This window comes from Cyprinodon variegatus, unplaced genomic scaffold (genome assembly GCF_000732505.1).
Source record: "Cyprinodon variegatus isolate N-32 unplaced genomic scaffold, C_variegatus-1.0 Scaffold349, whole genome shotgun sequence".
Taxonomy (NCBI): Eukaryota; Metazoa; Chordata; class Actinopteri; order Cyprinodontiformes; family Cyprinodontidae; genus Cyprinodon; species Cyprinodon variegatus.
In genome coordinates, this window is record NW_015150802.1 from 455,848 (window position 1) to 472,967 (window position 17,120).

The 17,120-nt window shown below is 36.1% G+C and overlaps 1 protein-coding gene across 7 annotated transcripts in view; it reads right to left on the reverse strand.

Annotated features, from left to right (window-relative positions):
* Window positions 1-17,120, reverse strand: part of gria2 (glutamate receptor, ionotropic, AMPA 2) — a 66,676-nt gene that overhangs the window by 13,686 nt on the left and 35,870 nt on the right. For all 7 annotated transcript variants that reach the window (XR_001481540.1, XM_015385828.1, XM_015385826.1 and 4 more), the window contains exons 4-8: window positions 10,842-11,038; window positions 9,119-9,172; window positions 8,861-9,019; window positions 7,470-7,637; window positions 1,426-1,530 (exon numbers count right to left, since the gene is read on the reverse strand). Coding sequence is in view for 6 of the 7 variants with exons in the window: in XM_015385828.1 (XP_015241314.1) it covers window positions 1,426-1,530; window positions 7,470-7,637; window positions 8,861-9,019; window positions 9,119-9,172; window positions 10,842-11,038 (683 nt within the window). In the remaining variant the exon portion in view is untranslated. The remainder of the gene's footprint in view (window positions 1-1,425; window positions 1,531-7,469; window positions 7,638-8,860; window positions 9,020-9,118; window positions 9,173-10,841; window positions 11,039-17,120) is intronic.

Below are 17,120 nucleotides of genomic sequence, written 5' to 3' on the forward strand. Positions count from 1 at the left end.
CAAAAAAGTACTCCAGAGTGTTGTTCAGCATGGGGGTGAGTAGAAAATGAAGGCTAATCATGTTTTGGGTGTACTATTCCTTTAAGTGTCCTGGTTTGAGGTATTTGGATTGAGCCAGTAAGTGTGTAGAACATTGAATATAGATGGCTGCCAAGAGACTGACAGCCACCTTGGTTAAATTCTCTGTGTGACTAAGTTCTGGAAACAATGGTAGATGACCAGAACTCATAGACTACATAGATAAGTGTAAGTGCCAAATAATTGCACTAATGAATATAGTCATATCTAGCTGTATATAGCACAAAGATTATATATAAGTGGAGTTATGTAGCACCTTTCAAGGTGCTAGATATAAATATATATAGTCATTCACAGGAGATTGTCACACTCAGGTGTCATACAAGGGCCCTCAGAACACCATCAGTAGGCAATACAGGGAGAAGTGTCTTGCCCAAGGAGAAAAACACTGTGAAAGACAGAGGTTGATTGGAGGATGAATTCCCACATCCTATACCACTGCTGTTCCCACTAAAATCAAGAACAGAATGGATATGGGCCCAATCCAAATACAACAAATTGGTAAGGGCTCTTAAGCTAAAACTGATGTATGACAGTGGTCACCATGGTAAGTGAGGTCTGAATAGTGATGGCAGGAAATAAGAAGAAAGGAAAAGGAGCCTGTCTTCTTCCTGTTGTAGTTCCTTTAGCATAGGGACCTCCTGATGTTTATATGTGGTACTTAGGCACTACATGCCACAATACCTGTGTGACAGGAGGTAATGACACAGCCACATCAAAGAGATGAACAAACACAGTATTTATTCACGTGTACTCTGTGTGACACATACAAATGTATGCACCTTATGTGTTTTAGCTTTTATAAGGGAGAGCTTCAGCTTCTCAATACATTTGAGTAACTTGCGTTTTTTGGTAGTTTCTTTTCCATAAAGCTGTTGCTTCAATTTGACAAGCATCATTCTTATATGTTTCCATTGCATCATGATTTCCAAAGGGCTGAAGGCTTGCAGAGCATTTCTTACTTCCTTTTACTCATAATACTGTAGCATCCTTAGTATTGACCATACAAAAGGTAGAAGAAGAACAGGGCTAATATCTATCAGTACCAAGCCTTGGTATTCTCTTCTGAGTACTACTGGGAAAGGCTGAATACTTAACTTTAAACAGATAGAATTTTATTTTAATCAAGCTACCTTTATTTTAATTAAATTTTAAATAATGGATGTAATACATTAAGTAAGAAACAATCAAGAAATATTTTTCATGGCTTAGTTTCCTTCAATAATTTTCACAAAGCATATTTTCTGCTTTGTTCTATAAGTATGCAGTTAAAACATATCAAAGCACAACACAAGTAGGCAGAGAAAGCTCTTTTTTGTGAAGATTATTTACTTTATATCGGCTTACCTTAACTGGACCATTACTCTTTAGTTCCATTATATTCACAGAGTAATTGACTCTCTTGCCATGTTGATCAAACTGAATATTTCCAGACAGGCCTTCCACACGGACCTGAAGAAACACAAAGTACATCTTTGATCAAACTCATTGTCTCTAACTAAGTTTTACATTGTGGTCTTAACTTCAATATTTCTTTCTTCCAGGCCTAAAAAAAGTAGATACATCTCCAGAAGGATTCCAAAGGCCTTAAGTTGAGTTTTATGAACCAACGTAAATGTATCTAACATTTAGCTGATTCAAAATTTCAAAATGGTGTTAAAAGCAACAAAGAAATCAAAGAAAAAAAGTTTGTGGCAAATGTTTTTAAATTTTGATTCACTGTATGATATTCTCAGACAATGACATTTGTCAGGGTCCTCCAACTATTTTAGTGTTTGTATTTTAATGTTTCTTTCACGCGGCAGATGTTTAATTGCACGTTTCATTTTTTGAGATGTTGCTGCTTTGTGTTGTAGTTATGCTTTCTAGATTTGACTTCGATGTCTAGGTTTATTTTTTGTTTGTCTTTAGTTTTCTCCCTCCCCTTCTTGTTGTTTGTAGGCCAGCCTATGTGGTTAAATACCCCTGTGTTCATTGTGAGAGGTCAACTCTGGTTTGTATAAGTTGATATCTTCTTTTGTGGCCCCATTTGGATTTTTTTCGTTAGTACTGTGGCGAAAATAAATCGATGTTTTTCTACACCTTTGTTCTTTCACTGAATGCTTGGTTCCTGACAACAGGGTTTTATACAACAGAAACATCAGCACCATAAATAAAAAAGTATGTAACAGCTGAGCATATTTGCATGTTGTAAAAGTACTTTTCTTAAGTAAATATGCTGAATTGATAAGCAGCTATGTATCAGCAACACAAAAAGGTAAAGAGACTTTCTCTTGAGATACAGCATGGAGAAAAGGAAGAGATTAACATATATTTGAAGAATTGTCCAAATTTCCATTTCTATTCCAAAAAAACAGAGTTTCTCTTTTCAAAGCACTTCTTTCCACATAATTAAGGAACAGTTGATAGAAGACAACATGGGACATAGTCTCTTGACAATAGTGGAAGGAATGTTGTTGAAAAACACAACTCATATCTCCTTGTGGACACATTGCTGAAATGAAGAAATAAAAATGAAGAAATAAGAAAAAAGAGCCTTTACTTGGATTTTTACAGCTTTTGATGTTTAAGTGCCCCGTCAGTATAACTTATATATTGACATCTTTGGACCTCATTAAATTGGTAAGAATATTGCTCTCTTAAAGTTACTGTATGTTACGGTGACCAGACGTCTACGATTTTACAGTTTTGAGAAAGAGGGGCAAATGTTGCATGTAGACTGTTATTACGGTAGAACGAGTGCTTAAGCACAATGCATGCAGAAAGAGCTGTTAGCTAGCTATTTGGCAGCTGTGAACGTATGGAGGAGGAGCAGAGCGCAGCACTATGCCGAAATTCCACATCCTCCGCAACTGCCCCACTCCAAACCACCTATGCAAAGCAAAGCCTACAGCCTCCGAGGTTCCTCCCGGGGTTCCTCAAGGTGTCATGCTCAACTTTATTATTATTACTATTAATCTTATAGTAACAAAACATGCAACAATTAACGCTTAATTTAATGACATGATTAAAACTCAACATCAGCATCCATCACACCTTTGTGGCCACACGTTTCTTTGTAATAGGGATAATTAGGATCATACAAAATTGTTTTTTTGCAAACTCAGCATCTCTTCATCCATGCCGGAGATAAGAGGTTTGTTTTGAAGTTGTGAGATGCGCACTTGGAAGTTGTGACTGGATTTAATGAAACTTTAAAGCCTCTTAGTATAAAATAAATATTTGACCGAGAAGAGAAATTTGCTTCATAGTAAGTGAAATACCAATAATTTAAATAAACAGTCTTAGTTTTTGGGAATATATAAGAATTACACTCAAATTTTTTTCTTACCTATCTCTCCTTATGGGGATTTGATTTTATTATGTCTGTTTTAGTTTAGTGTAACATTTATAGAAGAGGAAGAAGATAAGAAGACTGATAGAAAGAAGATTGAATGAGAGAAGAGGAAAACTCTACTTAGAAGAGTGAAAGAGAAAATAGAAGTCAGCTACAACTAGAGAAGAGAGAGGGAAGAAAACAGGGAAGAATAACTGACCAGATGGTACTAATAAACACTATCGATTGATTAATTTGATCAATGTTTGGAAATAGGAGAGGAGCATTCCTGGATTTTACACTCGGTATTTGTTGTTCAAATATTAATAAATATATAAAAATGGATAGAAGCATCACTGTCCCCATTTCCTATTTTAATTCTGATTATTGTCTTTCTTTTTATCTTAGCTGAAAATGTCCCCAGATTTGATTTCAGAAATCTGGTCACCTTATTTTATGTCAGTTTGTCCCCTGATATTAGTTCTTTAGAGTGTCGCAGACACAGAAACAACAGGATGTCCCTATTTCAAGTCTTAAAACTGATTAAAACTTATTTTGAAGACACCATTCAGAGCCAATAATGTTTTTCAGTAGCTAAGTTTAGGTTCACCCTAGAGTCCTGCACGGGTCGAGTTTTACCAACCCGCACCCGCCCGAACCCGTTAGGATGACTACCGAACCCGACCCGTAACCCGCGGATATCTTTAATTCAAATCCGAACCCGACCCGACCCGTTGATATTTAACCCGCAACCCGACCCATTAACACATCAAGTAATAGGCTATAGTACGCTGCGCTGCAGAACAGCGCCATTAACACTGCAGCAGACGTGTATGCACTGACTGTGGCCTTTTTGGAGGGAAGCCCACATTGCCAGCAGGGCTTTAAGCTACAACAAGGGTGACCCCAGTGCCTGATTAATATAACATTTCTGATGTCCAGAGCAACACACAAGCATAAAAAAAAATCACCAACTACCTGCCCGCACTAACAAAATATCCGCCCGACCCCGACCCGTTTATTTTTATATGTATGTATTTTTCACCTGCAAAAGAGCATTCTAGCGGGTGACCCGTCGGGGACCCGCGGGTACCCGACCCGTTGCAGGACTTTAGTTCACCCTACTGTAGATGTGCTTCATATATTATGAAGATATCCCAGCAATATCAATAGGCCCTGTGTGTTGGGATCCAGAGGCTTGTCCTCCAGAGGGCGCCAAGGATCCCTTCCTGTTTTTATGTTTTTTCTGTTGAGATCTGGGGTACTGTTGGGATCTGGAGATCTGCCACCTGTCTCCAACAGAGAGCGCTGTGGGTCTCCTGGGCTGGAGCCTCCAGCACACCTGAGGATCATCAGCCCATCAGGAGACCTCCTACATAAGCAGCAGCCAGACCTGTCTTCAGCGCCGGAGTGTTGACCAGTTTTGGAAAGCCCGACTGAAGTCTGTAGCTCTGGAGGAGCTTGTGCTTGGAAACCTGCCTGCCTGCCCAAGGAAGCCAAACCTGAAGACTATCAGTCTGATTCCCAGCCCCAAATCAACTCAAGGTCTGAACCTCGTTAGTCTGAAGCTAGACGCTGCTGCTGCTGAGCTCTCTGCTGAATCCACAGTCTCTGGACCCAACCGGTTCCCTCTCTCCATCGATCAGTCTGAACCTCATCAAGGTACAAACCAGAATCGAACCCCTGACAAGTCATCACCACTGCCTGGCTAACCAAACTATTAATCTCTGCAGATTACTCTGTGATTCCAGTCCCGGACCTGTACCAGAATCTGCTCATTCATACTCTTGTGTGCTTCTTTCAAATAAACTGTTTAACTTTTACCCCGTTTCCTGTGGTGTTCTGCATGTGGGTTTAAACACAGAGACCCATCATGACACTGTGTCATTATCGTGAAGGATTATTTAGAATGAAAAAAAAAAGTTTGATATTTTAAAGTGACATATGATCATAATTTGTAAATACTATGTTTATCCTGCTGCTTTCAGTGTCACTGCAAAAGATCAACACCTGACAAAGCTAAAAGTGACCACTTTGTTAGATATCAGGAAACCGCGGCAGACCAAACCAGACGAAAGTGCGCATTCAGCGTCTGCTCTGCCGATAATGCAAGCGTAGAAGAAGAAATGTGCTGTTTATCTGTGCAAAGAAAGAAACAACGAAAGAAAAATGTCTGAGGACTTCAGTGTTGAGGAAGAGCATGAGTTCTTTGCCGAGCTGNATATCAAAAAAGTACTCCAGAGTGTTGTTCAGCATGGGGGTGAGTAGAAAATGAAGGCTAATCATGTTTTGGGTGTACTATTCCTTTAAGATTATTTAGGTTTATTTTATCTAATCAGTTTTTTAATATTTGTATATTTAAACATAGAAAATGTTGTGGCATGTTTTTATTGCTACCAACGAGAGAATATGTTATGAAATATGAAGTAAATTTTGTCCAACCTTAACTATCAAACAGGATTCCTTATAGATATTTCAAGATTATTTTTATTTAAAAAAAAACATTCCACAATAAAACATTCGAATATAAAGCTAAAGTCTGTTTTTTATCATTAAGGTAATTCAAATTTTTGTGGGTGTTTGGCATTTTCTAAGAGAGAGCTCCTGTTACCACGGCAACTGGTCCTCACAGTAAGACTGTTGAGGCTTGTTGTGAATGCATTTTGACATTGCAGAGCATGAGATCAATAATAATATGCATCTTTTATAGTTCTGATTCTAGCTTTTTCATATTCTTACCATTTGAACATGAAATAACTCTTTAGGAAAAATAAAATTGCCGAAGAGTTGATTTTTCTTGTCAGTGTGGGCTATGCAACGTTTCAAACCGGTGAAGTGAAGTGGACATCTTTAGAGGCTAGAGGGAAGCAGCCATTGCTGGATGTTATCACACTTGTCAGATGGTCTAAGTATCTGTGTATCTCCTCTGACACTCTAAAGGGGATGTATTTATGATCAGCTGAATGATTTAAGTGCTTATAAAAGGCAGCGGAAAAATATTTGCACCTTTCAGATTACATTTTTTTAAAATCATCAACAGAAAAAAAGTAATCCGAGTATATACAAACAATATTTTCAAATGATATTTATATTTATTGAGGAAAATAATTCCTCCTACAAACTGGGGCTCTGTAGAAAAATAAAAAAAACCTCCTTAACTGGTTATATATCCCCTAACAGCAACAATCGGCATCAAGTGTTCGCAATAACTCTTTGTAAGCCTTTTAAATCAATGTAAAGGAATGATTGCCCAATCTCTTTGTAGAATTATTGTCTTCAGCAACATTAAAGGTTATAGGAGCAAGGACTGATTCTTTAAGGACATACTGTACCACTTCATCTTCTTTAGCCATCTTTTGTCCTGTCGGTTTCTTATTCTTAAACCATAAAAATTCATTTTCACTGAGGCAAGTTGATGCTGCAGAGCTTTAAATGTAGTTCTTACCTCGGTTGTGACCTCCTGGACAAGTTGTAAGTGTGTTCTCAAAATGCTTTTGGTAGGTTGGCTAATCTTAGGAAGGTTAATCTCTGTTCCTTGTTTTTAATTTGTTTATATAAAAAAAAAGTACCATTTTTACATTCAAGAAATCAGGTGTATATTACTTTAGACTAACAATAACTTTTTCAAATGGAGGTACAATTAATAAATGGAGGTGCTGCAGGTTAGGTTTGACATGTGCTGGTATTTTTCAATGATCAGCAGCAACAAGTTAACAAAGCAGTCAATCCATCTGAAACAACATGTGGGTGCCTATATGTGTGTGCCTAACATATTTTATAAAACTCTTTACAACACACCATTTATTTCTATTAAATTACCTAAAGATTACCAGGACTTTATTTCATACACTTCATATACTTATTCAATATTTACTATTCTTCAATATTCAACATTCCGAGTTATTGGATTAGTAAACATTATAGAGAGAGCAAATAAGTAAACATTTTTACCAGTACACTTACTTTGAAAATATATGTTCTTAGTCATAATACATCAAAAACAATCAATTACCATTTGCTATACATATCCTAATTTTGTTAATGTTATAAAAAGAACCTGGAGAAGGAGTATTACCTGTTTCAGCGCTCGCTCAATTTCCACTCCCTGAGCCCAAGGCACAGCTGGATTAGCTAAACAGTCCCCTGTGTTAGCCCTCCTTGTAAAGTCAATGCGCTGCTTGTGTAGGTATCTGAAGGCTTCCGTCATCACCTGCACAGCATCGTAGGTCAGAGCTGATGTATACTAAAGGAGGGAAGATAAGATGGGGATCTTTTAGTTTATAAGTATAAGTCGAACATTAAACTAAACATATTTATGAAAATTGCCAGTAAACTGCATCCTAAGTTTAAACTATACCCCAGCAGTCAATGGGCAAGCGGAGTACACCTAGGGCAGGTCACCAGTCAATCACAAGGCAACACAGAAACACGCAAACAATGCACACATTTTAACCCCTACAAAGACCTACTGTATACACTTTAGCTGATGGGCTAAGGTTGAACCTGGGAAAGACACTGAAGGCCCCAGAAAAAACCCATGCATGCAATGAGGAAACACGCAAACCATGCAGAAGACCCGACATAAATTGAAACCCAGGCCTTTAGTGCTACAACACCATGGAGCTATCAAGCATGCAGCCTGCTGGCTAGCATAAGAAAATAAACAGAAATGTATCTCTACACCACAAATTAATGGATTGCAGCTAATAATACACACATATAACATAATTAAATGTAAACAAGTATGAAAAGGTTATATGCACTTTAATAGTGTATGTCAAATCCTCAGATCATGGCAAAATACTTAAATTTAATTTTTTCCACTGTAGATGCCTTTATGAGTGATGTTGACAACATAATCAGAAGCATTTCTTATGAAGCAGTGCAGTTTAGTTTTCTTCCAATTTAAATCTTGCTAGAATACAACTTATTGGCATGTTTGCATTACCATATCAAGCTGCTTATCCAGAAAGGATAGTCTGTAGCAAATAATTCGACTGTCAAACATTATTTAAGGTTGAGGAAAATTGAAACACTTAAACCCATTAAAATATCATGAAGCACCTCCTGTGTATAAACATTTCCTTAATGCTTTAATATCAAAATTAGTCTAATGTTTACTTTTAGGTCAAGATGATGGTTTTAGAGATGTTTAACTTTCATATCATAGTGGCAAGCCTGTGTTGGAACACAGTCATTATAATTGTCCTTTCTTATTTTAATCATTTGCATTTGTGGTGTTTTTATTTATTAATTTTTTTTTCAGTTTTGAATTTGTATCCCTAATTTGTTTGAAAGCACATGCGAATGGTTTTCTTATTATTTATTGATTGGTTAGTCATTTTCAAAGGTTCAAAGATAAGAAGATAATAGAGAATTATTGTCCGCAAATGGATTGTAATACATCTCTGTTAAAGCAATGATATAATTAAATATACATATTTGTCCATTTGTCCTTACACTCACCCTTATTTTGCTGTCTGCTCCTGGATATTCCTTTTCTTCCAGGGCCTCCCATCGTTGGTCAAACTTTGAAACCAAAGGATGATCAAAATCCACAATCTGAAAGCCTGAAACGTTGGCTCCGCCATACTGAATTTTGGAAAGGTCTCCATCAACAAAACCCTGAAAGCAGAAGAAACCATTTGATCTCTGACAGAACTTTAAAAGTAAGAAAAAAATTGCATTATTTTATACAAACCTTTCAAAGCTTTTTAAACTTACCAAATTAGCAATGATATAGTGATAGCCCTTAACATGTCGCCCAATTGTGATGACCTGAGGAGACAAAACAAAATGCATATTTATGGAAGAACTAAGTAAATCACATTATTACATTATCAACCTATGACCTTTTTTTTCATTGCAAATATACAATACAACTATAAAATATGTGTTATTCATGTTTTATTATGTATGTATGTATGTGTATTATTCATTTTCCTGAAACCTGCTGTTTTTTGGTATTTTGTACGACAGTTGGGAGTATTTGTAATAATTGTTTATATGATATAAAGCAAGAAATAATATTATATGAGACACATTCTGTGAAACTTCAAGTTCTATTATGTTTGAACATGAGTTCCACATAAAAATGTTTGTGTTTGTTATAATATGTGTGTAAATGCAATGAAGGGCATAAATAAGTCATTCAGCTAGTGCATCGATATAATGTAGTTACTTTTGTCATTACCTTTTTGTTTTATTTATTTTTATTTTATCCTTTGCATACCTAATAATCATCTTCTCATCCAGGCATAAAGGGACAATGCTCTATGCAATCTATGAATGGCCAAAAAAGGTCTAAGAACTTTTAGCTGAGTCTTTTAGAAAATAGGTGAGACTGTTCTGGGTGCCACAGAAGTGTTGGAGCCACTACTGTGGTTCACGGTACCGTATTGCATGCATAAAAGAAAGCAATTTAAACATAAGCTAGATCTGTAGCTTTGTGAAAGGAAATCGTAGAGTTAAGATGAAACCAAATTACTGAAATTAATGGAAATTGAGTTCTTGAAGGCCTTTTTGTTTCAACTTATATCTCTTGTGAAAACAGCCATTGTTTCTATATAATTAAATAGTCAGCCTATCTACCTGTCTCTCTGTCTGAAAGGGAGTATTAATGTCCTAAAACGTCCAAAGTTTGCAAGGTTTTCAAATGCTACAGTTACTCATTAGATTAGCTTAGAAACTGTGCTGTTTGAGGGGAAAGCAATGCTGGAGAGCCTGTCTGTCAATTCTATGACCCCTTTGTGGAAAAGGTTGAATTCCTATTTCTAAACCTTATCTGATTTTTGAGCAATAGTGAATGAATAGAGGTACAATCTCAGCTCATAGATTTTGATAAAACTAAATTATATCTCTCAAAAATAAGGAAAACATTTCTACATGAACAGATTCTCTTTTCCCTGTAGAGAGGTGACTGACTGCAGCACATTTAGCCAAAATTAGGCCAAAAAGATGTTTTGAAGAATTAAATGTTAATTAACTTTTGTAATGAGTCAAAGCGTAAATGAAAATGCCTTGTTTAATTTCCTTTATTTCCTTTAAATAAAGTTTTGTGTACGGCCTATATAAGCAGTCAAATGGCTTTATTTTAAATCAGCTGAACGTTCTAGTTCGTTGAACATTGTTCCATAGAATGGATTTATCAACAATACATTTTTGGTTTAATTGGGTAATTCTGCAGTAATTGAGCAGCTTCTGCTCCTTGCTTTCAAGGTTTTTCCCACCTGTTTTAATTTTTTCTATAGCCACATTATTGGGATATTTTAATCAAATAAATGAAAAAAAAAATAAAAAATTAAAGAAAAACTGAGTAGTTGACTAATAAAATAAAAATCCCTTGCATAATAATTTTACCAAATGCTGTTCAGAACTACTATACAAACTTGTCTACAAATAGTTTACTTTTGAGAAACATTAGTGTAAAAACGCATAGATGTAGCACCTGCTCCATGATGTCTTTCACTTTGTCTTGTTCACAGTCCAGGATCACCCTTCTCTCTTTCTTGTTCTCCAGATCTTGGAAAAGTGAGCGGTAAGCCTCATCCTTCCTCTCATCTTTAAGGTTTCCCACATTGATGGCTGTCACCTGCCACTTCTTTTCAGCTGCTGTGTCCAGAACAACCTGCAGAGTGGTGAGGCCTAGAGAAAGGATTAACAGAAAAGCAGAGTGATAGTATTTAAATCTTGATTTCAAGTTTAATCCTAGTGCGATTTTCATGTTACAACGGAAAAATTAATACACCATCAAAATGTACTTGTTAAAGTATACAGAAAAATATATTTCCCACATATTACCTTAACATATACACTCTATCATACTTTAGAGCTGAAAAAACCCATTTTGAAATGTTATAATGAAATAACTAACAACCCTCTTTAACATTTTTTAAAGCATTTTATAACAACAACAAAAAAAAAAAAAAAATTGAGAAAATTCCCCAAAAAACAACAAAGCTTTTCTTGTCAAACCTGCTAAAAAAAAGGGAGGCTGCACTATAATTGCTTGTTGATCTATTTTTTGCAGCTGGCTTATGAACCAGTTGAAATTTACGGGCCCCTACAGCTGCTACCAGTGTTGTTTATGACCTTGTAGTTTTTTTGATAGAACTCATCAGATGTAGCAACATCTTTGGTTTCTCTATGTCTAAGTTAAAGTGTGTCTTGGTATTATGGACTCTTGTGGTTGTATATGTGTTTAACCTTTTCAGTTCTTATGTATTCAGAGTTTCATACATCCAACTAAGAGGTCTTAGTTTACTCCTATCACTTCTGTTGTGTTCATTTTTCCTGTGCACTTTCCTTATGGTTCCATTCATTGTTTTTAAAATTATCCTCCATTTTTTTTTCTGTTTCTTCTTGTCGGTTTGGTGTCTGTGATATATGAACCTTTAGCACTGTGTCCGGACACTTTTTTCAGTGTCTTGTCAGGTTCTCTGTTGAAATGTTTTTTTTTTTTTCTTCCTGTTTGATTCCAGTGTTTTTGATTTAAGTTTGTTACCATTGATTTGTTTTATGTTTGCATTAGTTCAATATTAAATTTATATTTAACCATACTCCTTCCCACCTTGACTATGTAGTTCCACACAAACAGCAAAACATGACTTAGAGTATTGCTGTCTTGTTGAGTAATAATTCACTCAATCAAGTGAAACATTTGTTTGAACGAACCAAATCTACTCAGATTTTTTATTTTCTTCTTCACTTATTTAAATTTAGAACAAGTCTGTGTGTTGTGTAACTTCCTTGTTCTGTACTTCATACATCAGCAGCTCTCCGAGTTAATGGCTGAAGTTACTACTAGCTAAGCTTAAAGTAAACTACAGCTCAAAAGTAATCCTGGAATAACTCAATGTTCCTTAAGACAACCTACTGGAGACAAAGAAAAATTCCTATTTTCCAAGTAGTACTGAACCAGAAATAAATTAATTCTCCCTTAGTGATGAGTGGTGACCTAGTGGTTAGGGCATTGTGCTTGCATCCCACAGGTTTTGAGTTCAAGCCCCACTCCCATTAGCCTGACGTAGTCCGACTCAATTCTAGTCAGAATATGAGTCTGATACTGCTCCATAGAGCTGTGATTATGGGGCGTGTTTCGAACGAACCANGTCACGTGGTTGATTACGTTACTCTTGATCATCTGTCCATCATCGTATAAAGCCCGCCCTGACAATTTGATTGGATCGCCTGACAGTGGGCGATAATACTCGCGCCACTATGGAGCAGAGCCAGACTGAACTTCCCCGACCTCAAACCTTGTGGGCGGGACTAAGTTCGGACTGGCACCCAGGCTACACTCCCATGCCCTGCCTCCTTGAGCAACAGTCTTAACCCTTACACTGCTCCCTGGGAGAAGCACAATGGCAGCCCACTGCTTGACAGGTGGATGCATTGATGGATGCCTAGTGGTTAGGGCTTAGGGCTTGGAATCCTGAGGTTATGAGTTCAAAACCCAAACAGACTGCCACTCTGGGTCTCTGAGCAAGACCCTAACCCCTGATTGCTCCCAGAGGGCTGCACAGTGACAGCCCACTGCTCTCAGTAGGGGGTGGGTTAAATGCAGAGAGTTAATTTCTCCATTGTGAGATCAATAAAGTTAAATTTATTTAGCTATTCCTGTGATCAGCTTTTTTGGAGCTGTGATGGCAATAACTTACTCACTTACCAGCTACATAAATCAGGTCATAATTTCTTTGCAATGTGACTGACAGAAGATTACAAAATATGTTGGACACATAAAGTACTGCCGCTGTGGTGTTATTGGAAGTGTCTGAATTCATTGGTCGTGATTAATTTGGTGTATAAGCCTTAGTTGAGGCTTACATGAATTACAGACTGATTCAGCAAGAACTTCAAAATCAGGTAATCTGAGAGCTAGAAAAGTCAATCTGATCTGTTTTATCTGTTTTAACTGTAAAATAACATATTAGGCTGTTAAGGTTCCTTGATTGGCACACCTAATGTCACTGAAGTCATTTTTAATGTCTGGTTTAATGTAAAGGAACATAAAATGCAAATAAATGTCTTAAAATTGAAATTGCCTAATTTAAGAGTAAAAGCAAAGATATACTGTAGTTGTGTGAACCAAAAGATCTGGTATACGAATCTTTGAACAAATTTATTATTATTTTTTTTTTAATAAATGTAAATGTTTTTAATAACTAAATATAATAGAACAATTCTAGTCATTTAGTTCACTCAATGAACCACTAATATATGGAAGACAAGATCTAAATGCATGTGCTTTCTATCGAGTTATAACTTATGTTTTAATCTACCTCACTTATAGCATAGCTTAAAGTGACTTTTTACGCTTATTTCATGAGCTGTGGGAGAAAATAAACTGTAGACAGATTTATGGAACTTTTTTCATTGTGAAAAACGGTGTGTTTGAAACAACATTCAGACAGATTTATAAATGTGGGCCAGTAAAAAAATCATGGATAAACCAAACACTGATAATCTGAAGAAAATGTGACTAACACCATCACTGCATTGGTTCATACCATAAACTCAGAAAAACAACGCCAGTCGGCTCCATTATGGATAGTGCAATATCCTGAACACAATACTGTCTGAAGTTACAGTATTTGTCACAAGTCAGCATGCTTCACTCTGATGAAATATGGGTAGATTAAGCTCACCACTTTTAAACCTCTTGTGGGATTCTGTTTTTTTAAGTCTTCAGGCCTCTTCTGTCAGACACATTTCCACTGGTGTCCTACTTCTCACTGATAAATAACTGTATAAATATTCCGAGCACATTTTTAAGCTAGAAACTGTGCTACTCCAACTAAATTTTCTTTACTAACAGTGTATATGCATTGATGTCTGAGATCACCACTTCAAATGCAACATCTACAAAATAACAAATCTTTGGCATTTTGCTTGTTTTACCCCCTTTCATAAGGTCCTTGTTTGAGTGTCAGACAAGGAATATACCGGTATATGTAAGTATAATTAATGCAACAGTGAGCACAGTTCATGAGAACAGCATTGTGAAAAGTGTATTTTCTTTATTTCCTTGGATGAATTAAAAGGAAATATATTTGCAATCAATAAGAAGAATTAACAGTAAGGAAATAAAAAAGGATGTAGCAGACCCTGGAAAACTGGTAGTTGATGTTTTGCAGAGATATGCTTACTTATGTAAAATGATCTTTATGATGAGTCATATAGGCTTTGCTATGAACCCTAAGAACATGTAGGAGGAAAATGGCTGTAACAAACAATACACTCAACTATATCTACTGGCGATGTCTAATATAGCTCTGTCTTTTTGATTAATTTGTTTGGAATATATATATGTTTTATGTGTAATCTACTGTATGTTAAATTAATCCTAGAGGATGAGCTTATACTGGGATTTTAGTTCATTATTTATCATTCACTAAATAACTTCATTAAAAATAAAATTTTCATTAATGTGAAATAATAATAGACTATTTTAGTTAATCATGATCCAACCTCATTGTGTGGGCACCCTACAGTATCCATGAATATATGCTCCAATCACCAACCAGTTTCCTTGATAAATCTTTCCTGTTATTGATCCCTGGCCGACAGAGGGCAGTTAGAGAGTGGTTTGATAAAAGGCTTGGGTGTTTTACTCCAACTCACTATGGTGAGGTGCATTACAGATGTAATCAATTTTACGCGATGCAGCCTTGGTTTTATGGCAGTGGTGAGGAAAACTGTGGCTTGCAGTTTTATCTAGAAGGGTGGTACATCATGGTTTCAGTGAGATCATTATGTGTAGTTAGATTTGACTGTTTTATTAATGCTTATTAAATGTGGTAATTACAGCTCAAAATGAGTTACTGAAACAGTTGTTCATACCATTTGCCCTTGAGTGGGGGGGTTTTAGGGCTGCAATCTTTCTCTATTGGCTGTAGAGTATTGTGAAAGTTAATAAATAAAAAATAAATAAATCCCAAGATGTATTTCTGGCATTACTTTATGCAATCTTCATTGAAATTAGCAGAACTTTATATGAGATCACCAGAGAAGAAAAAAAAGCACAGTTATTAACAACGGCTGTTTGTGAAGTAATTAGTGACTAATTCTGCAGCTAAAACATTATGGATGTGTATTGGGATGAAAACGACATAAGATCAAATAGAACCATATTTGAAAATGGCAAAAATCTGATTTTTGTTTGGATGGTGAAAAGATCAGAAAAGGGTGGTTCAGACTGATCTAGAAAAAAAATGGATATAAGTCACTAGCAGTGTTTCCATCCACCTGAAGTGCAAATTTTAAGCAAACTTTAAAAGGTTTGACAAAAAAATCCAAATCTGCAGTGTCTCCAGTGTAGTTAAAGCTATTTAACCGAGCAATGCAAAGCTTAGTTTTGTCATACAGTACATCCTCACAAATGCCTATTGTGAACAGGAAGTAGAGGCTGCAATCTATCATTGACCACAGATTACTAATGGTGGAAGGTTTTGATGAATGTATTGCTATCAGGAAGGTTTTTCTTACGATAAAATATTAACTAATAATGACGATCTCTATGCGCAATAGGAACTTCATGGAACTAACTAACTAACTAACTAACTAACTAACTAACTAGCGTCGTACCTTTAACACAAAAGTAAGCACAAAAACTTTTTTGTAAATTTGTGGGAGTTTTCCCAAATTTTTTCCATTTCCATCTAAGTTTTCTAATGAGAGGGGTTTATTCAAAGCTAATGGAAACACACCTAATTATGGGCACAAATATTGGATTTGGGTCGTTTCTATCTGTTATGTGAGCTTTCCGAACTTGTATTTGTCCTAAAAAATGTATCTTAACGTAAACTTTACCTATCTGACTGTGCCTAGTGCACTTCTGTTTCAAACAGGTTTGTTCTTCTTTCAGTGGATACCAATAGTTGGAAGAACAGCCATAAACTTTATTTAAGTAAAAGAAACCTTGCTTCATATAACTTTTACTCAATCAAAATGTATGGTGCAGTAACACCACTCCTAAAAGTCGATTTTTGTTAAAAAGTTACTTAAATAATGCTATGAAAAAAATTTAACTAATGTTAGGGGTGTCTTGATTCCGTTTTTTTATTTTGTTTTTTTGTTTTTTGAGACAATGCTGATCTTCCAGCTTTTAGTATTGTCCCCAAGCCTGCCCACTAGAAGGACAACAAGGTCAGTTGTCCCCAGGCCAGGATAGTGGAGCAGGAATAATCTTTTCTTCTCCAACACAAGGTTACATAAAATGTAAATTTTTAGGCATGAATTAATCCAAAGATGGATGAATGAGTCAATACTTTAGTTCGTACAGAATATGAAAGGGACAGGTGGACGCCCATGTCCCTCTGGGCCGAGGCTGTCAGCTGTGGCTGTCAGACATAATATTGGATGATATATGATACAAACTTCAGATTGGGACATCCCTACTGATAATTACCAACCATCTGATAATTAAAATAATTTTTATTAATCATTTAATTCTTTATTGGTTTTTATTGGTCTGCTGTAATGTCCTACTCTTAAAGTATATTATTTAGCTGTTCGTGAAAAATTAAAAAAACACCCAGTCTGAGTGTAATGTATCTATATAATGAGTTTTATTTCGTAAATAAAGTTACTAAAATAGATATTGTTCAATTAAACTTTAACTGCTAAAATAAATTGAAATCGGAAAAAATTGCCCTGCGATGGACTGACGACCTGTCCAGGGTGTACCCCGCCTCTCGCCCATCGACTGCTGGAGATAGGCACCAGC